The 24,311-nt window shown below is 33.5% G+C and overlaps 3 protein-coding genes across 3 annotated transcripts; all 3 read right to left on the bottom strand.

The window, feature by feature from the left end:
• Window positions 1–1,639: 1,639 nt before the first annotated feature.
• Window positions 1,640–2,550, bottom strand: LOC130047698 (cerebellin-3-like). The gene is made up of 2 exons (XM_056143088.1): window positions 2,302–2,550; window positions 1,640–2,111 (listed from the first exon to the last, which is right to left on the bottom strand). The coding sequence occupies exons 1-2, from the start codon at window positions 2,504–2,506 to the stop codon at window positions 1,702–1,704; spliced, it is 615 nt and encodes a 204-aa protein (XP_055999063.1). The 5' UTR covers window positions 2,507–2,550; the 3' UTR covers window positions 1,640–1,701.
• Window positions 2,551–11,377: 8,827 nt separating this feature from the next.
• LOC130047690 (leucine-rich repeat-containing G-protein coupled receptor 5-like) lies at window positions 11,378–13,346 on the bottom strand. Its single transcript, XM_056143077.1, has 2 exons — window positions 13,291–13,346; window positions 11,378–13,195 (listed from the first exon to the last, which is right to left on the bottom strand). The coding sequence occupies exons 1-2, from the start codon at window positions 13,309–13,311 to the stop codon at window positions 11,849–11,851; spliced, it is 1,368 nt and encodes a 455-aa protein (XP_055999052.1). The 5' UTR covers window positions 13,312–13,346; the 3' UTR covers window positions 11,378–11,848.
• Window positions 13,347–18,673: 5,327 nt separating this feature from the next.
• LOC130047581 (uncharacterized) lies at window positions 18,674–21,961 on the bottom strand. The gene has a single exon (XM_056142905.1). It carries the CDS (start codon window positions 21,959–21,961, stop codon window positions 18,860–18,862), a length of 3,102 nt encoding a protein of 1,033 aa, XP_055998880.1. The 3' UTR covers window positions 18,674–18,859.
• Between the last annotated feature and the right edge of the window lie 2,350 nt (window positions 21,962–24,311).

Raw genomic sequence — 24,311 nt, 5'->3', positions numbered from 1 at the left:
ATATTTTGAATGGCCTTCACACTACTATTTTCATTCAATGGATAATTTTGCAACGTATCACATACTATGTCTAATACGCTGTTACGCCCTTTCTTTGGATTAAAGCTTGATTTATTTTTAACCAAATTTGTTTCATTAGCATGGTCATCATCACTTTCACAATTTTGAAAGAACTCGACCACTCTTAATATCCGTGTATATTCTTTGATGTCTCTTTTCATTTCCTGGTGATTACTTTTTGGAGTAGGGGTAAATTTCAAACCTTTTGTTAAAAGTTTTAATTTCACTTTTAGTCTGCACCCTTCTTGATAGATTTATACCTTTTCGATCAATGCGATTTTGACAATTGATTCGATACGCAAGAGCTTGTTCTACGTATGATCAGTTTTTAAATCGAGGCAAGCCACTGACAAACAAGTTGATGGCAAAGGGATTTCAACAGTCTCGATTGAAGTCAGCATTTCGCAAATTCTATGGTCGTCAATTTTACTTTAATAGAAAGGAAAGACCTGTGCTTTTAATTGAAAATGCAGCATAGCTCCACCATTAATTCGTAAAAATAAGAAACATGAAAATAAATATATAGGCTCTTTACTCAAATTCGCAAAAATAAATCGACGCAAAAATATTAAGATTTACGGTATATCTTTACATATTTTCTTCAATGCAAGGTGAAGATAACGAACAGTGATCAATCTCATAACTCCTACAAGCAATACAAAATAGATAGTTCGGCAAACACGGACCCCTGGACACACCAGAGGTGGGATCAGGTGCCTAGGAGGAGTAAGCATCCCCTGTTGACCGGTCACACCCGCCGTGAGCCCCATATCCTGATCAGGTAAACGGAGTTATCCGCAGTCAAAATCAGTGTGCCAAGAACGGCTTAACAATCGGTATGAAACACGTCAGACAGCATTTGACCCAATGCGAGGTTGTATTGACGAACTAGATTGTTATAACGACCATAGAATTTGCGAAATGCTGACTTCAATCGAGACTGTTGAAATCCCTGTACCATCAACTTGTTTGTCAGTAGCTTACCTCGATTTAAAAACTGACTATACCCAGAACAAGCTCTTGCATATCGAATCAGTTGAGATATATAAACACTATATGCAGGTGATAATGGAATATTGCTACATAAATGTGGGAAGTTGACGATGGAGAAGCTGAAATCATCCCGTTTGTCATACAGTTGAGTTGTTAGTTTGCCGTTAATGTCTACTTGCAATCAAATATCTAAGTATGAAGCAGAAGTGGACGACTCTGTGGTGTCCTTTATTTCGAGCTAACAGGGATATATCAAATCGACATATGAATGAAAGCTATCATTGTTAATAGACAAAACGTCATCGATATATCTAAAAGTCGAATTGAAGGTCACTGCGAGAGATTCTTTCTTCTCACGTAGAAGTTTTTGAATAAATTCTGCTTCATATGAATATCAATGCGCAAATGGCAACAACTACGCTGATATTGTTTAGAAGATAACGTGAAGATAATTAGATGGCAATGCTTTAAGAACTTATTTCAAAGGTTATGATAGTAATAGGAAAAATGTTGATGAGGGCTACTCATTTTCAGTGACACATCACTGTTATGTTCGAGATAAAGCAACTGATTAAATCAATTAAACTGATGCTGGTCAGATATTTATTTATCAATTTTCATTTCAGATTCATTATGTAAATGTTTCCTTCATTGTATTAAGAAACCATTGAAGTTGGAATGGGTTGTACCTCCGATATACTGAAACTCTTTTGGCCATGAGTACACCTTGATGCGTACGTTGTCTCCCTTCTTCATGTCAAGAAGAATATTTTCGGAGATTTTAATCCACTTTCCCACCCATGGAGTCCACCAAAATCCAACTTGATAATTGTTATGTAGTATATGTAACCTCAAGTAGTCTGACGTGCTGGAGGGTGTAGGCATACCGATGGTAAGAGTAAAGGAGTAGGTTCCTGCTACAGGGGCGGTAAACACACCAGTCTTGCCGTCGTATCCGTTCCCTTTATTGGTTGTAACTCTTCCAAATTTAAGAAACTTCCCAGACGAAGATTTGAACCTTGAGGATGGCTGAGCCATGAAAGAGACAGGCTTTTTACCTGTATGTTTGAACAACATGATTTAGACCACAAAGTTAAATTTAACAGCATGTTAAAATATCTTAAAACTTAATGCTTGTTTCAAATGGGTGCCCATTAAAAATTACATTTTCATGAAAGTTCATGAAATAAAATCATAGAGCAGGATTTTCTTTTTTTAAAATTGTACATTTATATTGATTAAACAGACCTGGAAGATATGTTTTCAAAGTTGTCAATTCGGTCTCCATTGAAGTAAATCTGTTCTTTATACACTCTTCAAATTCGCTGAGGTGAAGACCACATGAATTGGCAGACTTCGTGCAGATGTTGTAGTTTCTTATTTCATTCTTACACGGACAGTCAGATCGAGACAAGGCAACCATACAAATCAGCAGATAAAGCACCTGTAACATTTTTAGCGTTTCCCTGCAAACTTCAACATGTAAATATTTCGATTAGCAGTTTGTTTTTATTTATATAGCTTTTATTTTACAAAATGCAAAATTTAACTGACCATGCATGACTCCTGATGAGAATATTTCGTGCCTTAAATTGCAACATTAGATTATAGATTTTGTGATTATTTTATCATTCGATAGACCTGAACACTTTTCTCCTCATAATGTAGGAACACGACCTTGTCAATATGTTGAGTGAGATGTGTGAGAATGAAACACTTACATTATGATTCAGTATGGTTTGAGGAAGGTTAATACGACATAAAATGATATAAGCATAAATTATCAGTGGAAAACATTCCAAATTGGAATTCAGACTAAGGATGATTAGTGTATATCTATATAATTTTTTTTCAAATATTTCAATTTTAAATTACTCTTTTTAAACATAGAAAACCAGGAAATGTTTAGAATGATCAAAATGTCGCGGGAGTGAATCACTTCCGCATCTGCACATTGACGGAGATCCTAACGACTTGTAGTCCCCCAAAAAGAAGTTGGAGAAGGCTACATTATTGCAGCTAATTTAGATACCACATTCATGAAATTTAAATGACTGTCATACACACCTTCAATCAGATTTTTTCCTATTTACAAAAGTCACTATAATGAATGTTGCCATGTTTACAAACTTAAGATTATTTTCCCTGTCCTAAAGTTAGGACGATCGTATAGCGAGGCCTAAGATTTTGCATGGTTTCAAGTAACTGACCTAAAATATACTTCGGACATAGCTTAGCCCTAAGATAGCTTCTTGAACATGCCTGCTGGTTGAAATTTTCACATGTGATTTCAGATTGTATATAAAGCCATTTAATATTGGAGGTATGGATGTTTAAGAGTTCTGAAATTGAAATTCACAGTTTCCGAATTTTTTTCTTCTAAGTTCTGCTTTGAAAAGGGAAATTATTTACAAAATATCCACAAAGTAAGAATAAACAAAATAATTGTTGTTTCAATATTTGGGTCAATTACCTTGAATTGAATGTTAAAAATTCATTATTTCAAAGGACACGACCCTCGTCGTTTTTCTTTTTGCACAGTATGTAACAGAATTCTCAATTTCATAGCATACCCTTTCGTAACATGTCAGACGCGAGTTCATTTCAAACATTCTACTATTGTAAAATTCGATATAAGAAAGACAATCAAGAGGTACCCTATGCTGGTGTATTTGATTTCCTAGCTTTGCAATTCAAGAGGCGGAATATGTCTGCAATAACTAGCAAGTTCATTGTGAGTATTAAACTAATGCTTAAATGTAAACTTTAACATTGAATCACAATCAATCAAAATAAAAGAATGTTAAGCAAAATTTAGTTCAATACACTAATATTATTCAAAATCAAACACATACTGTCATTGGGCCCATGTTTTTCTGAGTCTACCCTGATGAACTTGATACTATATGAATTAGTGTTAACTGCAGTACAGTGTTTCATTTCAGTAGAGGAGCTTATTTACGATTAACATCAATATTAATAACAAGGAATCACAAGCACTGCCGAGCTCCAGTTTTCACAAAGACACACAGGGGTATATGGCAATAAAACAGCGAATTGGACACATATTCTGAAATGCACGAAAATCCATGCTCAAGTTCATTTATGATGTTCAGAAAAAGCAACCTAAACTATTCTGACTGCTTATACCGTATTCTATAGGTAAATAATAAATTCTAATTTTGTATATGAATTCTAATGTGTCACATTTCTTATTTATTTATAACATATGGTTTACTCAACAAAATATATGTATCTTAATTTCCATTCATGTGTACATGTATATACCTCGCTTTTATGTTATCATATTCAACATTTTTAGATTTAGCATAATACGAATAATCAGAAGTCTAGGAATAGATGCATGCTGACCACCTCCTACTTCTTTTATGGTGAGGATGTTTAAACTTAAGGTAGGTAAATACTATTAGAAATTTCTGTCAATCAATTTTTTTTCCATTTAAATAACTTTAACAACTCATAAACTAACTAAAAAGCCCATATAAGACATACCTTTGCAGGTTTATTTTTATACTATGTGCTACAGAGCACATATACCCCCAAATGCAAAAGCCAAATTCTAACACAAGAATGCATTATCTCATGTTTTATTTAAAATATGCACCAAAGCACATCATATTAAGCTCTAATATATAAAAACCAATAGCTATTCATTTACTGAGAGAATTTTTAAAGATATTCAATTGAAAACATACACAATTGCTGTTTAATCTGCTCACATCCTTCAGAAAAAAATCACAGAATATCGCAATTTTGAAAAATTCTCAAAATCTAAATTGTTTACATGCCAGTTTTTCTTTAAAAATATTTAGAATTATATCTAAGGTTAAGAAAAAAACATATTTTACCATAGTTGACCAGAGATATTCTGCAAAATGGTCTCTTGAATATGTAAACCCCCATTTTTAAATTTAAGTTTTACAATTATTCTTTGCACACTTTGAAAATAGTAAATTGTAACAGCAAATACAGTCTTAAAATCAAGATTAACAGAATATGACAATATATATATATATATATATATATATATATATATATATATATATATGTGTGTGTGTGTGTGTGTGTGTAAAACATACTGAAAATTTTGTCCTACCAGACAATTAGAACACAAGGAGTGGGGGGGGTGTGCACCCCCACCCCTTCCTTTTTCTCACAATTTTTTTGGTGTCTGTGTTATTCTTTTTTTGTTTGGCTATCAATCATATAATACATAAAAATACATACATGCTATCTCATATTTATAGAAAAAATAAATATAGTGTACATATATGTAGATTCTAGCAACTACAGCTCACGTACAAATAATTTTGTTTCTTGAAAGTACTTGTGAAGAAGAGTTCAAATATTCAACAACTTTGCTGATGATTTTCTGAGGATTTATAATTCTGGGTTTCTTTGAACCAAACACACTCCCTAAAATTCAGTGTGAATTCCACTGTGAGGATCACGCCTATGTATGATTTTTAACTTGTTCAGGCTTAGATTGCAAGCTATGAGCCTTTTAAGCCTATGAGCCTTTCAATGTAGATATTACATTGCTTTGTACCATTGGAGCAAGTGAGGACTTCACACTATAATAATTCATGGTAAATATATCTAAGATTCAAATTTGAATGCTAAATTTGACTCGTACAGTTCTCGTAAACTACAAACATCAAACAAAGAAGTTATAACTGGAACTTTCTAGTCGGTGTTTAAAATTTAAAACCGGATACGTAAAAGCACGGACTTTCCTTGAGCACAGTGTATGGTGTTTATTGGACAATTTCAAACTCAAACGTGGTACACTTTACAGCAGGATATGTTACACACCATCTGTGCATCTGATATTGATTAAACTAGTCGACTGTTATTTAAAAAACTGTCCTTCAAAAGCAGTGCGTTCGATAGTGCATATTTTGTAAACAAAGCGTTTTCAATAAAGCCCATGTTTTGATCTTGACAAATGTACGGCCTATATCTGACTTCCATATCGCACTCTCCACTAGTTCCACAAGGTTATTGAACGCGAATGTTTTTTTTCTAATTTCATTCTTTTAAACTTTATTTGAGTGGATATTGGATTACATATATCATATTTCTGTCTGTGAATGTTTACACTAAGGTGTTGGCGCGATAAAGAACCACCACCACTACTGTCCCGAGTACCCTAAGTAGTTCACAACGTGTGGTACGTCAACGAAAGCTGGCATTGATTCTACATGAGGGAACACTTATCAAATGCGACTTAAAATACTACACAAACTAGAGTGACTGTTAAACACATCTATCGTTTTGTTTAATGCGACAAATACATTGTTGAGGTCAGTTGCTTTTATTGAATGGAATTCGTTTCCATGGGATATGTCATCACTTCAAAACCTATAATTTTTGTAAAAAAAAATGTAATGTCAAATGAGAGTATTTGACTGTAAAAGCGTACGTTTATTACCTGCTGTCAGTGTTTACATCATCTATCTTCCGTACATTACATTGTGGCATTGATACGGTGTATTTTCTTTGATGACTAAAAACAAGTAATTCCCCATACTAGTATATGTCTGTCATATGAATAGGCGTGGCTATAAAGTTCACATTCTATAAGTTATTGCATGGTATGGAAGGGTGTGGAAATAATGTCGTAAACAACTTTAAATTTGAAAGTTATTTCAGAGTACACATGGCAAAAAGTCAAATGAAAACCTATCTGATTTTTCGTTTAATAAGCTTCATACAAACCGAAGAATGTATAGAGCATAAACAAAAATTCATCACTTTTCTAAACTCTCCAAATGGGTATCCTTTGAGCCTGAATCTCTTGTTACAAATAGATTTTGTTGTTCTTATTTTCTTGTTACTGCTAGCTTCACTTGGAGTATTCACCTCATCCTATGAATTTTCTGTGGTCTTAAGGTAGAGCGTTCACTCAGCATGCGGAAAGTTGGGTTTTGAATCCCGGCCGAGAAAGACCTAAATGTTAAAACAGGTCGTGACAGTTCCGGTATACACAACAATGCCTAAATCAATGTATAAGAGAGAGAGAGAGAGAGAGAGAGAGAGAGAGAGAGAGAGAGAGAGAGAGAGAGAGAGAAAGAGAGAGAGAGAAAGAGAGAGAGAGGGAGAAACTATAAAAAAATATTTAAAGTTTAGGGCGACACATCACTGGGCAATACTACACATTTGCCAATACTATTTATAACTTACGGCAATATGAACCGTCTCTATTCTTTTCAAATATCCCAAATTCATCATACATTCTTAATACAAGAGTTTTCCCTCGAGAATGAGGATATAATCTTTACAATATTGTATTGTTCGGCAGATGTTTGTTGATTGTTGTTGCGACCTATGAAAAATAAAAATAACGTACATCAATCTAAAAGCAATGATATAAAGAATACAAAATTAAGAGTATGACAATAACAGATCCCAGGTCATTTCACTGTCGACCGGTCATATGTGTTATTTCGTGGTTCCTGATCACTCATCGACAAATAATCCATCGACACTGGGGTTTTTTGACAAACCTTCTAATTGACAGTTGGACTCCTCTACAAAACATGACATAGAATCTGACAACTTGTATATAACAACGTGGTACACACTCGTCAACATTCAAATTCTGATACATGTAAGGACACAAAACATATCCAACCCTTTATTTTCAACACGTTGTATATGCCGTCCATATATCAAAGGATGTCTCATTGTTAAAGAAATTGACAATCGTATAAATTCTTTTCTTTCTAACAAGATCTTTTTTTTTGAAGGTGACTGACTGCGTAGAAGCAATATCATTAAGTATTTCAGTGTGGGACTCAAAAGAAGGTTTACAAAATTCTGAGTATGAGGACGAGACACTCCAACAATACCGGGAAGATTCAGAACATTGTGCAATGATCTATAAATATTATTATTTTTTTTATTTGAATTATGTGCATGACTTTCGAAAATAACTCACTTCATTATCCACAGGATTGGGTGCATGATAATGCCTAGCTTTCGTAATTCAATCTGCAGTGTTATAACACAATCCGGATGTTCACATCTCCAGTGTGTTTTTGAATACGATTTTGAGAAAATACGCTACGTTTCTTAATAATATAAAATTAATCGTGACATTTCACGTTCAATTTACATGCATTATACATCTTTTCTACAAAAGATTGGGGTATAATGCCATATTGGTTGTAGATTTAGCATATTTTGATAGTTGAATATTGTTGCAAATAAAAATGTAAAGTATTGTATAAATTGACATTATTGTAGCAAAGAAAGAAAGAAAATATATTAGGAGAATGGGGTATCGAACCCGGAACCCTTGCATTAAGCACTGGCTAGGGGATCTAATAACTAAGGTAACCAGGCCGATATATTGAGTGTGATAATATTACTACAATAAAAAACGTGAATCAATGTTTAAAATCATACAAGAAGTCTCCATATCAATAACTTCAGGGATAATGTCAGAAACGTCTAGTGCGTCCTTGATTATGTATACAAATAATATTTCAATGCAGGTTTTTCTTTCCCTCTCTGAAATGGACCAATGCAAAATCTTTGTCTATTTCAGAAACAATGGACGATAAAACGACAAAATAAAATATTCACAAAATGTTATTTTTTCAATGCAATACCTGACCAGTTAGTTGTAAATTACGAGTAGTATACGAGTTGTCTTTCGTTGAATTGTCATGTCGATCAGCTGGTCTGTGCACGGAAGTGATGTCGATGGATGTTATTTTGACATAATAAAACCCTTGACATTTATAACTGTTAATATCAAGCAGTAACTCGAGAGTGATCTTTTCAACTTTACATATAGAAAATGTGAAAATTACAAATACGGGAAAATATAAAGTTTTTGTTAATGAGGATAGGTCTTCATGCCCCCATTATACAAACAAATTATATATTAATGCCTTAAATTATCAATTAAGCTAGAAATTTCTACCACTATGTAAACATATGGGCCCAACCCTCGGTGTTTATGCGAATCAAAACAGTAAATGCTGACGGTCCGAATTTCTAGAGTCAGTCTCAGTTTTAATTTTTCCTTTAATTACAAAATAATTGATGACGTGAAGTTTCATCACACAACAGCAATACATAATCGTGAAATAAGTAATATTGAAATATATACAGTAACTCGTCAAAGTAAAGGCCAACACGGTGGTGAATGTGACATTATATTTTACCCGGCTGTTGTATATTTTAGATGGTACAAATGTTAGATCATATATGTAAAACTTATACGGTACCAATTTTGATGCACCAGATGCGCATTTCGACAAAAAATGTCTCTTCAGTGATGCTCAACTATGAAGTTTTAGAGCTAAATATAGCCAAAAACAGCGTGCCAAAAAAGTGGAGCCAAATTCGTTGAAGGATAAGAGCTATGCATGAGGGAGATAATCCTTAATTTTGAAATGAATTTCTAAATTTTATAACAGCAATTAAATATACATCCGTATTTTCAAGCTAGTAACGAAGTACTTAGCAACTGGGCTGTAGAGACCCTCGGGGACCAACAGTCCACCAGCAGAGGCCTCGACCCAGGGCATATCAGATTTAGTATGTTATACATTGTTTAAAATCTTTATCATGATATTGTATATATATATGAAGACAATATATTTTACCCGGCTGTTGTATATTTTAGATGGTACAAATGTTAGATCATAGATATTTGTAATTAAAACGCATTTCTAATATTACACTGTGTCTAATATAATTTCCATGTAAGGAAAAAAAAACAAAAAACAAAAAAACCGGGCGCGGATCAGTGAAAGGAAATGATTGTAATTGTTTCACGTATTAGAGATAACTTATCTAAACCTCGGGATAATTCTAGCCTTCGCTTGCTTTCTGTCACGTCGATTCTTTGAGATGTCATCAGGGCCGATTAATGATAGGACATGGACTTCAGGTGAGGAAAGGCGGATATCATTTTTATTCAGAACCAATATTGATTTTAAAAAAAGGCAAAAATAGACATAGCGTTGGATATACAGCATAAAACGCATTCAATGTGTAAATAAAAACATGGATGTATACGTAAAATAATGCAGAAATCTAATATTTTAAAAGCAATGCGTGATATTAGCTAAAGTTAATCAGATGGGCGAAAACATACGTTTATGTCATCAATAGAAACCTGTTTTTTTTTTCCATTCTCGTGACATTTCATTTATTTCAACAATTCATAACCATAATTTCAAACTGGGGCCACTAATTAACAATTTGTGAAACATTTCATTTTCAAACAATTGTTCCAATAAAGAAGAAAATTTAAGAGGCTCTCTGAACCCAAAACAAAAATACATAAACACAAATGAGATAATGAATAAAAATATGAGTAGAAATATTTCTTTTTGTTCTAATTCTTTACTGAACCACAGAAGTAACCTCTTCTTGAAAACCTTCTATAGCAGATAACCAAGGATGTAAATTTAAACATGCATGTTGATAGAAAACAGCGACCCGAGGCCTATTGAAAGGGACATCTGACTTACAGATCCTTTATCCATTCATAAAAGAAATGGAGACAGGGGGGATGTTTAAATTTTTCGTTTTCTCTTGTTTGTTTTCTCTCTTTCCAATACGGGGTAAAAAGCATAAAAACCATAAGCTGATCAAAAATGTCGGTACGGTTTGAAAAATACAGCTATCGCAATTATCATCTTACCAATAAACCAATTATCTATATTTAAAAATATGTACTTTCAAATCCAGATGTGAATGTGCTAGGTACACTGTCAGCCATCTTTATCAAATTTATATATGGTACTTATGTTTCTTAATTTATTTGGTATGCAAGAACATGTGTGGCGTATGATCAACTTCTATACCGGCGCAGGTATTGAAAAATTCGTTGATGTTACAGGAGTCTTGACAGTCTTGTTTAAAGTGACGTCTCACGAAGTATATAGTCGTTATAATGAATAGTTTGACTTCGCTAAAATAGAAGAAGGAAAATAATAAAAACTAAAATAAAATATATCATCATTATAGTAATTACTTAATATTATATTTATTTCAAAACATGATATTGGACGAATTTGGCTCCACTTTTTTGGCACGCTGTTTTTGGCTATATTTAGCTCTAAAGCTTCATAGTTATTTCGGATTTCAAACATTTCGGTTGAGCATCACTGAAGAGACATTATTTGTCGAAATGCGCATCTGGTGCATCAAAATTGGTACCGAATAAGTTTTACATATAAAACATAGTGTATCAGACAAGGCTAAACTCAGTACGACTGGAAGTAGGTGATTAAACTCCAGAATATCGATAGAAGTCAAAGAATTGTCAGATAAATCATTTCAAACCTGATTTATTAATGCATCTGTCCTCTTACTAGACACCTAGGCATGCTCTACTCTAAATCTACTTTGTATCGGGTAATATATAATGAATAATATATAAATAGGTCCATCTGTCCTCTTACTAGACACCTAGGCATGCTCTACTCTAAATCTACTTTGTATCGGGTAATATATAATGAATCATATATAAATAGGTTCGTCTGTCCTCTTACTAGACACCTAGGCATGCTATCTAGTTCTAAGTATTGCCTCTTCTTCATATATATATATACGATATCATGATAAAGATTTTAAACAATGCATAACATACTAAATCTGATAAGTGTACATGAAATGTAAAGAACAGTTTGTAGATGAGGATGCATTCAAAACATGTACCAGAATTCTCTGTCTCGCATTCTTTATAGATTCATTGGAAATTACAAAGTTCCCTGCGAATTATGTAGAAAATGATAAAAGAGATTTAAATGCTATCTGGGCAATGCGGAATTTCTTTCTGTATGTAGCTCATTAAACTTGTCCCATTCAGATTAATGCATGTTCCATAAAATGTAGGGATGGACTTCCACGACTTCATCCAGTCAAGATTCGTGCAGGAGCATTCCACCGGACATGACGTCATATCCACAGTTTGTAGCGACTCTGCTTTCAGAAGTGCTTTTGGAACTGACGTTAGATTGGTGTGATCCAAAACTATGAAACCAAGTTGTTTATTGTTAAGAAACGCATTTTCAGAGATCTGAGACAACGGGTTATAACTCAGGAAAAGTGTTCCTATGTTAAACAGTTTATTGCAATCCTCGTATTGAATCTCAGAAATCTGGCTGCTGGTGATGACTAGGCTTGTTAGGGAGTCTAAGTTTGACAAAACTGGAGGCACGTGGGTAAGTTGTGTGCCATTGATTGGCAGATAGTGCAAATAATTGCTCAAGTGGGGCGGAAAGGTGTCACCGCGAAGATATTCTATTGGCTCATTATCAACAGAAATTCTTCCTATGTGATTTGATTTTGAAAAGATGGATGGAAGAGTTGTTAACCCGTTGTCCTGGAATGTTATCGATGTTAGGTAGGGGAAACCATGGGTAACAGATTCCGTAATGGCATTAGCTGACAATTTCTTATTTCTTTGAAATGGCATCGTAGAAATTTTCCTGCAGTCATTGATGGAGGTTGGTAGTTTTGTTAACCCAGTATTGTAAAAGTTAAGAAATGTCAGATTCTTGTGGTACAAGGAAAATGCATCGTCGGGGAGCTCTGGAAATTGTACGTCATATAAATCAATTGAAAATAAATTTGGGAGAAGGTCCATGTTCTTTGGCCATCTTGTCATGGACTTGGACCCAAAAATAATCAACTGAAGGGAAGAGGATAAATTTTTCACCACACTCTCTGACAAATCAGTCAGGGGATTCCCCTGAATAGAAATGGCAGTTAATTGCCGAAGCTTTCCAATCGCGACTGGTAACTCTGACAGTTTGTTGTTTTCAAGATGAAAATAATTTAATGTGTCCTCGCTCCCATTGAAAGCATTTTCACCGATCAAGTGAATCGCATTGTTTTCTAAACTAAGAAAATTGACCGCGACACCATAAAAATAATGATCAGATATTGTCTCAATCCCATTACCATCTAGAAAAAACGTCCATTGTCCTTCACACTTTTGAATGGGTGGGAGTGAGGATAGGTTTTTGTTGCTACAATATACTATCTGTTGATTTCCATTACACTCGCAGGGTAACGGCAAAGGACAATCGGCAGAAACCTCTCTATCTCCAGAGCTTACTAATACGAGCAGTGTTGTGGTTACCACCTGAAAGTAGGAAGTAGTTTTTCAAATTTGATGTCAAAAGACTTGGCTATATGGAGGCGTGCTAATATCGAAAATTATGATAGAAATCCACTTACTGACTGAAAATGTCCAGCCATGATTTCTTACTTCGGTACGTTTATAAAAATGTACACATGTATAGATAATAAGAAATGATAAGGATCGGGAAAATTGTCATTCCTCCAAAAGTCGTATGTTTACATATAACGAGAGATAAATGACAGGTGTTTGTTCATCATGGTTATACACCGGTAGAAAGAACAGGATGGTTATGGACATGTATACAGAGGAGTGTCTCATTAAGTAGGAGAAAGGCTTCCACTGATCTCAGGCATACAAACTTCCTCTCACAGATTGGGTGGTGTGAGGCTATTGTCATTACATTACATTAAATTGGTACCGTATAAGTTTTACATTATGACCCCTGGGTCGAGGCCTCTGATGGTGAACTGTTAGTCCCCGAGGGTCTCTACAGCCCAGTAGCTAAGTACTTCGTTACTAGCTTGAACATACGGATGTATATTTAATTGCTGTTATAACATTTAGAAATTCATTTCAAAATTAAGGATTATCTCCCTCACGCATAGCTCTTATCCTTCAACGAATTTGACTCCACTCTTTTGGCACACTGTTTTTGCCTATAGTAGCTCTAAAACGTCATTGTTATTTCCGATTTTTAAGTTTTACATTACAACGAATATCTATGTAAATAGTAATAAATGTATAGGAATGCAATTCTTTATAGATTTTAAAACTAAATACAGGTAGCACATAGTTTTCTTGGGACGCTCCAATTATATATAATGTAGGTAATGTCATACATGGTTTGAGACAGAAATGTTTAACAAACATCTGATGTATATACATGTAGTAGGGAAATTACACACACTCTCAATCAATGAAACCATTGGTAAACTGATTACAGAATAAGGTATTGCTGTGCTTGATTGACACCTGAGATTCTAATTAACATCGTACAAACTGGAACGAAATTATTAGAATTGGAACGAAAGTTATCCCTCTTTGCTTAAAGTGAGTCATGATTTCTTCCGAGATTTTAAAACTGGAGACCTATATTTTTTGAACTGCTTTTGTTTTTGTAATCTATTTCAATCACCAACATTTCTAAAGGTTTCGATTTTAAACAGACATAAATGACACGTCACATTTATACTTTAGACAATGAACACCATGTCACTGCATCGAACGCATACATTCTGAGAGACACACACTGCTCACGTTTTCAGCACGAATCGCTCGCTCTGTGTTTGGTACGAATACTTTTAATCATAAAGCATTATGAACATTTACTATCGTAGCAAATCTTAGTTTAATTATGTTACAATTTCAGAATGAAAGTTAGTGAAACGAAAATCTTCCGAAATGGCATTCGTGAAGCGTGTACGAAATACTGATATTTCTAAAAAAAAAAATAAAAAAAAAATACAACAACCAAAAGTCAAAAGTATGACAGGTACAGTTCGTTATTACTATTACTGAATGAACAGAATGTGAGAATTGTCAATTTTTCCATTCATGCTATATGCTCAAATGAATCCTTTATTCATGTAGCAATTTAACACCATATGAAGCAAACATTGTATAATACCCCCTCCCATGCAGTAGTTTGCCCCGAATCATGGAGTTGGGTGGTTGGTATTGCCTTAATTTAGTATTTATCTCATGCACAAAAACTAGTATACTTTTCCCTCTCTGCTAGATTTCCCGGCCACGCACTGTTCGAATATGTACAATTATCATGTTTGCTTTACTGCAGTTACCAGTATATGAAAACTACCACCTAAACAGAAACACGAAGAATTCAAAATACACACGTCCTGCATCTGTCTATCTGTCTGTCTGTCTGTCTGTCTATCTCTCTCTCTCTCTCTCTCTCTCTCTCTCTCTCTCTCTCTCTCTCTCTCTCTCTCTCTCTCTCTCTCCCTCTGAATGCACATTTGTATTTGCAAGACTTTAACATTCTTTCATATTTCAATGGAGTTGACCTTTGTGACATTTAATATATAATATTTAAATATTCATTCGCCAATGAAACTTCGACATGTGTTTATTTCATATAAAACTGTTGAATACATTTATGAAATTTCAGATTAAATATAATTTTTCAGAGTTTAACCCCTTGAGATAAATTAACTGTATATGACAAAGTTTCATTATTTCGACAACTATATCACACAACACGAAGAGCAAAGAAAATGCATTGGATTTGTGCGTCAAATACAGATGCTACTACACAAACACCGCAAGATATAAACATGTCAATTGTACACCCAATATGTACACGTATTCATCCATATTTCCAACTAGATAATCTAAAGTTCTTTTTTAGTACAACAAGAATATAAACAAGTATGTATGTGTACAACATGAATATAAACAAGTGTATATGTGTACAACATGAATATTAACAAGTGTATATGTGTACAACATGAATATAAACAAGTGTATATGTGTACAACATGAATATAAACAAGTGTATATGTGTACAACATGAATATAAACAAGTGTATATGTACAACATGAATATAAACAAGTATGTATGTGTATAACATGAATATAAACAAATGTGTATGTGTACAACATGAATATAAACAATTGTGTATTTGTACAACATGAATATAAACAAGTATGTATGTGTACAACATGAATATAAACAAGTGTATATATGTGTACAACATGAATATAAACAAGTATATATGTGTACAACATGAATATAAACAAGTGTGTATGTGTATAACATGAATATAAACAATTGTATATGTGTACAACATGAATATAAACAAGTGTATATGTGTACAACATGAATATAAACAAGTGTGTATGTGTACAACATGAATATAAACAAGTGTATATGTGTACAACATGAATATAAACAATTGTATATGTGTACAACATGAATATAAACAAGTGTGTATGTGTACAACATGAATATAAACAAGTGTGTATGTGTACAACATGAATATAAACAAGTGTATATGTGTACAACATGAATATAAACAAGTGTATATGTACAACATGAATATAAACAAGTATGTATGTGTACAACATGAATATAAACAATTGTGTATGTGTACAACATGAATATAAACAATTGTATATGTGTACCACATGAATATAAACAAGTGTGTATGTGTATAACATGAATATAAACAAGTGTATATGTACAACATGAATATAAACAATTGTATATGTGTACAACATGAATATAAACAAGTGTGTATGTGTACAACATGAATATAAACAAGTGCATATGTGTACAACATGAATATAAACAAGTGTATATGTGTACAACATGAATATAAACAATTGTATATGTGTACAACATGAATATAAACAAGTGTATATGTGTACAACATGAATATAAACAAGTGTATATGTGTACAACATGAATATAAACAAGTGTGTATGTGTACAACATGAATATAAACAAGTGTATATGTGTACAACATGAATATAAACAAGTATATATGTGTACAACATGAATATAAACAAGTGTATATGTACAACATGAATATAAACAAGTGTATGTGTACAACATGAATATAAACAAGTGTATGTGTACAACATGAATATAAACAAGTGTATGTGTACAACATGAATATAAACAAGTGTATGTGTACAACATGAATATAAACAAGTATATATGTGTACAACATGAATATAAAGAATTGTATATGTGTACAACATGAATATAAACAAGTGTATATGTGTACAACATGAATATAAACAAGTGTATATGTGTACAACATGAATATAAACAAGTGTATATGTGTACAACATGAATATAAACAAGTATATATGTGTACAACATGAATATAAACAAGTATGTATATGTACAACATGAATATAAACAAGTATGTATGTGTACAACATGAATATAAACAATTGTATATGTGTACAACATGAATATAAACAAGTGTATATGTGTACAACATGAATATAAACAATTGTATATATGTACAACATGAATATAAACAAGTGTGTATGTGTATAACATGAATATAAACAAGTATGTATGTGTACAACATGAATATAAACAATTGTATATGTGTACAACATGAATATAAACAAGTGTATATGTGTACAACATGAATATAAACAAGTGTATATGTGTACAACATGAATATAAACAAGTGTATATGTGTACCACATGAATATAAACAAGTGTGTATGTGTACAACATGAATATAAACAAGTATGTATGTGTACAACATGAATATAAACAAGTGTGTATGTGTACAACATAAATATAAACAAGTGTATATGTGTACAACATGAATATAAACAAGTGTGTATGTGTACAACATGAATATAAACAATTGTATATGTACAACATGAATATAAACCAGTGTGTATGTGTACAACATGAATATAAACAAGTGTATGTTTACAACATGAATATAAACAATTGTATATGTGTACAACATGAATATAAACAAGTGTATGTGTACAACATGAATATAAACAAGTATATATGTGTACAACATGAATATAAACAATTGTATATGTGTACAACATGAATATAAACAAGTGTATATGTGTACAACATGAATATAAACAAGTGTATATGTGTACAACATGAATATAAACAAGTGTATATGTGTACAACATGAATATAAACAAGTATATATGTGTACAACATGAATATAAACAAGTATGTATATGTACAACATGAATATAAACAAGTATATATGTGTACAACATGAATATAAACAATTGTATATGTGTACAACATGAATATAAACAAGTGTATATGTGTACAACATGAATATAAACAAGTGTATATGTGTACAACATGAATATAAACAAGTGTATATGTGTACCACATGAATATAAACAAGTGTGTATGTGTACAACATGAATATAAACAAGTGTATATGTGTACAACATGAATATAAACAAGTGTGTATGTGTACAACATGAATATAAACAAGTGTGTATGTACAACATGAATATAAACAAGTGTATATGTGTACAACATGAATATAAACAAGTGTATGTTTACAACATGAATATAAACAATTGTATATGTGTACAACATGAATATAAACAAGTATGTATGTGTACAACATGAATATAAACAAGTATATATGTGTACAACATAAATATAAACAAGTGTGTATGTGTACAACATGAATATAAACAAGTATGTATGTGTACAACATGAATATAAACAAGTGTGTATGTGTACAACATAAATATAAACAAGTGTATATGTGTACAACATGAATATAAACAAGTGTGTATGTGTACAACATGAATATAAACAAGTGTATATGTGTACAACATGAATATAAACAAGTGTGTATATGTACAACATGAATATAAACAAGTGTGTATGTGTACAACATGAATATAAACAAGTGTATGTTTACAACATGAATATAAACAATTGTATATGTGTACAACATGAATATAAACAAGTATATATAAAAGACAAGGAAAAGGGGATAATGGATGACAATTTATGTACGTCAACATATATACAGCAACTATGAACTCATCGATATCGCCATAGGACACGGAAAATATCTCAATGAGGGCATTTGAGATGTTTCATAAAAAGACCCTCAATATCAAACATAATATACCTGTAATGTCAATTGAAATGGAGAGATTTAGCCATCAAACGTCTGTTATGTCACGTTCAGATTTTACCCTGGTTGACATGTTCACAATCAATATGTTGTTTCTCCTCTCACGCACCTCGTTTAACTTGGTGACACTTCCAGTTTCCTCACAAGGAGAAGATCCTTCAGCAGAAGAATTTACCATTGTTTCTACATCTTGACTTTCAGGTTGCTTTGAATCTGCAATAATGTCAGCTACCGGCCAGTTCTGTCTGTAATTCTTGATCACGTTATCAAAGAGATTTTGGAAGCTCAGACTAGAGGTGTCTACCTCCACGTCAGCGGGAGGCTTGAAGAGAACATTGCGGAAAACCCATGGTAGAAAACCTCCAGCGAGTGTGGCCAGCATTTGATTAACACCAGAAACTGAGTAGTCGTTTCCAAAGGCCATTACAACAATTATAACAAACAAAAGAAATATAATAATTGTCAAAAACTGACGCAGGGCACTCACTAAGTTTTTGTATAGACTTCCAGGACAACCCACGTGATCAATGTAGGCGGATTTGAAAAAGAATGTTCGAGTAATGTACGGTTTGTCGCGATTATCTAAAAATAACAGAACGCGTGGAACACTCCATTTCAGGACGCCACTACACATATGAGGAAAGGAATCCATCAATATAACCTGGTCGTTATGGTCATCAACGCTGATCTGGAAGGCAGTGTTTGGCTGTCTATCTTCCGTCTGCCATGCCACCTTGTCTACCTGTTCTTTCGCTCTTCCGAGAAGCGCCTTGTGAATGGCTTGATTAAAAGCTTGGTATTTCTGAGTAACGCTACCAAAACAGTCTCGAGCATACAGCGACAACATGAAGAATAAGGAAATGTATTTCAGAGTTTGAGAAGCATTGAGAATGACACCAATCAAGGTATAGACTATCATCTCAACGAAGAAAACAATGACTTCGACAACTAAAATTACACAGGACATCAAAGCCAATATGCTCAATAAAATGGTTACTAACTGTACAGTACGAAAGCCACCACTTGATTTTGTAGACAGGCGAGCAATAGTTTCTCTTCTGAGAAGGCCAACTACGCTGATTTTCTCTTTCAATCTGGATACAAATTTGAAATTTGGGAAGACCACAATGATCAGATGACACAGTAATCGCAACACGATGTTAAGTGTTGGTACGCAATAAAATGCTAGACCTATGATGATAACTGGTAAAACGAACAGCCAGTATATTCCGACGATGAAAAAGGCGAAAACGCCATATTCCTTGAATGGATAAAGCAAAGTTCTTATAGCCCATCCGAATGATCTCGAATACGAAGATTCATGCATGTCTCGGAAGCACTTTCGAAGAACAATTTCAATGTTTCGTTTCAGTTCTGAACTTATCAATTCTAGAAGTCCAAATAAAACACTGTCTGCTACCAGTATAGCGTAGCAGAATACGAAGACGCCATGCACAGGAGTTAAGAAACTCAGCATGCTGCCGGGAAAGTAAGCAAAGTGCAATGTTAACTTCCGGTCACGTGCAGCATCGTCCTTATCATCGTGTTCACTGTCGTCATACCGATAGAAAATTGCTATTCTGAAAATCCATGGAATGATGACCACAATGCATGAAATAATGAACATAAGTTTTTGTAAACATTGATTGGGTTTTACATGTGACTTAATTTCTCGCGTGAGATCAAGACCATACATTGAATTTGCTACCCTAGATTTGTCATCTACAAACTTAACTAAGTCAGAGAAACGTGGCTCTCTACCAGATTCAGTGATCGAGTGTGCAATATCTACCCATTTTGTTCTCAAATGCATTGGTATTCTCTTAACAATCCGTCTCAAATTATCAGAGTTGCCTATATCTGACCTAAATCCTAACTGAGAAAGAGTTATTTCACACTTCTGCATTTCAAGAGCTAACCTAGATAGCTCCTCTACATCTGATGCCTTAATTTGGTCTCCGTATACTAATTTGTCTATGTAAGACCTAACAATAACATGCGATCGACCATAACGAGAGTACAATATTTCTCGTGCCCTTTTGTAACCTTCTGTAGGTTCTAATAAAACGCAATCTTCAATAGAAGATTTAGCCTCACCTTTGCAGTACTGAATTAAATAACTTAACCTAGTACTATTGTCATTTATCTTGTTTTCAATGTTCGTTTCAAAGTTCTTAATGAACTTAGTGTAGTTCATGGGTGATCCATCGAAGCTAAGTATTTCTGGTTTCGGAAGGTTGAATCCTTCTTGAAGAACGGACGCTAATCTACTGAATGCAACATCGATAGTAGTTGAGCTGACGCCTGGTCCCTTCATTTGGTTACCTTGGTCTTGGATGTCATGAGAACTCCCTTGAGTACCCGTTTGTGTCACCGTGTTCATCATACTCATCGAGTTTCCGACTTCCGGTTCCGTTGCGTACGGCGGTATACACCTCACATTTCTGCGATCCTCGGTTCTTTGGTGCGTCATTGATTCGCTCACTTCTTGCGTCTCACCTTCGTCTTCTATCACCGCCTCCTGCCAGACTGATTCCTCTAATCTCGCAATCTCAAGTTCAGCTTGTTGTTCAATAATCTTCTCCTTGTCTTCGATTTCTCTGCGTGCACGTTCCAGTTCCTGTTTCCTAGCCAATGCTATGATCTGTTGTTCAGCTTTCAAGCGCTTAACTCTGGCATCACGAAATCGAGAGCGGCTCGAACGCGCAGATGGTGTAGCGGAAACGGAACTCATATTATCGATTTCCCGGGTTTCACTGGATTTGTTTTTAGAGCTTCCGACCTCGCTGCGATGTTCATTTAAAGTAACAATGTCCGAAATTTGATTTAACCATTGTGATATTCTTTCACAGAATTCCTCGTAGTTCCTTTTGCAGCTGTCAAAATTATTTTCAAGCGTTTCAGTCATCTGACTGTCGGAACACTTATCCAGACATTGTAGATGAGCTTCTTGAAATGAATGAAATCGTTCATGTACTTTCTTCGCTGAGGTTTTCACTATATCAACATTATCGTAAGTCACCAACTTCTTCTCTATATCGTTATATAATTTTGTAAGTTGTGACTGGTGCGTTGTTCTCAATCTCCGTACTTCCGTAAAATTGGTATTCGAATCTTCTTTGGAATTCATATTTATAATATCACGGGAAATTGTCACAATTTTCTTCAAACGATTTGATAATTAGCACCTGACCTTTAACTTGCACGCATCTGAGAATTCATGACACATTTTGAGAATTGTTGCCGTCGGCTCGTCCGATGTTAAAATGTAGAGATATGCGTTCCATATTTACATGTCTTTATTTTCTGTAGTAATGAAACGATTCTCAAAATATAGTGTCTCTAACTTATTACACTGCCGACTACAAGTGTAAACTATGTAACTAGTAAATCAAATTGTTGTTTTTCTGAGTTGTTATTTTACGTCACAATAGACATGCACGTTCGACGTCGCGTAAAGACGTGTGACGTCGAATAAACACAAGTAAATTATATAAAGAATTTACAAACACATAATTACAAATATGTATAAATTAGATTTGCCTTTATAGCAGATCTAACATACATGTTTATTGAATTTTGAGTTGTCTGAATTTCTGAAACAACATTTGAATGTAACAAATAATTTTCTTCATTTCAGTTCCTGACATATGAAAAAAAATTGTCGTTTTTCGCCAGTTTTCAAATATGTGCAAGAAGTATACAGGGATTGAAAGCTGAGAAAGAGACAAAAAATCCTTTCCAATGTTACATATTATATATATATATGTGTGTATGACAGGGAGGCTATCAATAGTGTAATAATGATAAACATGTGAAGTGTTTGCTAATAAAACATGATAAATTTTCTGAAAGTGTCATTTAGATGTGTTTGATAGATACCTGTAGTTCTCATACAGTACATAAGTGAAAAAAAGCCTCATGGGAGGCAAATTTAATGAAGAGGATATGCATAGATATATATGACATACCGTACATATAGAATATTGACTTTCTTGGTTATACCTGTAGTAGGGACAAATGGTCAAAGTAAGCTTTTCACCAAATTTTTTATTTTTAAAGGGGGATCTAGGACCCCTTTCAAGGAGAAATAAATGCAAAATAGAATGGGTCATTCAAATCTGCTGTAAATCAACAGGAACAGAAATGACAAAACTCTGTGAATATTGTTGTATAGGGTTTTAAAACATGGTTTTGAGGACATAATGGGGCCATATATAGGTTCATTTTATTAAATTTTATGAATTTTACTGAGGGACACAAAATACATATGCAATACACATATGTAATATACACTGTATATTCATTTAAAATTTTCTAAGACAAGTGTTTATCTACAAAAGAGTTATGATTCAGAATTATTTCCTGCTGAATCATTGAAAATACCAAGAACAAATTGATTACAGTACAATATCAAATTATGCATACTCTGTAAGGGTGTGAATTTTGATTTGTTCAAACAGTGGGGTATTTTGGTGTTGGATGCCAGTTTACAGGGGACTTAAAAATAATTCCATATCAAATTAATATAATTCATAAGATACTTTTTATTTTTTTATATAAACATTGAAGTGAAACTGTCCCATATACAAATGTAATGAAGTCAATTAAGTACAAGTAGACTGAAAAAGTGTGGTGCTGAAAGATTCAATGTATTTCTGCAAGAATTGTTGGCAACTTAGTTTATTGATTTTGCAATACTGGGTGCATGGTGAGTTGTAATACATCTCAATTTCATATGTTAGTTTGTTTCGATCTGGGATGTTGAGTAAAGTTTTACCCCCCTCCCCCCTCCTATATGCCCATCTTCATAAATATGCACCAAATATATACGTAAATTTCTTTATATCGCTGTGCACAAATTTCTAAATGTAAGTTAATTATCAACGTCGCCTACCGTCTAATTAGAAACGGTCTTCATAAAATAAGAAATGAATTGTTGCTTGAAGTTAACTTGCTTTTCCAATTGGCCTTAATTTCAGAAAGATTCTATATGTTAAAAAAAAGATGTTTTCTGGAAATCATTAAATTTGTTCAATTCTGTAAGAAAATACATCTAAAAAATTATATGGGGACCAGAGTCATATAATTACAAACATCACCAGAGCATGGCGTATACTACAGAGAATTATACTTCCGGCAAATAGAACTTGGGAGAGGGGTGCCCATCTTTTCCACTTTTTGTGACAAATATGCCTTCCATGTAAAATAATATAATGAACAATGTAATTTAAAAATATCATGAAATCAATAAACTAAGTCGTTTCATGCCAAGAAGAGTAACAGTGTGTGTGGATTTTTTTCTTTCTTCTTCAGTTTTTGCTTGTCGACCCCCCTTCCCCCTTTTTGTTAAAGCAAAGCTACATGTATGAACTGTACTTAATTATATGTCTCAATTGCAACCTGCGAACAAACGCTGATGTGTCTTAAAATATAGATAATGGTGACTGCAATTTTTGTTCGTTTAAATTGGGTGCATG

This window comes from Ostrea edulis, chromosome 7 (assembly GCF_947568905.1).
Source record: "Ostrea edulis chromosome 7, xbOstEdul1.1, whole genome shotgun sequence".
In the NCBI taxonomy this organism is placed as follows: Eukaryota; Metazoa; Mollusca; class Bivalvia; order Ostreida; family Ostreidae; genus Ostrea; species Ostrea edulis.
This window is presented reverse-complemented; position numbering and strand designations above follow the sequence as displayed.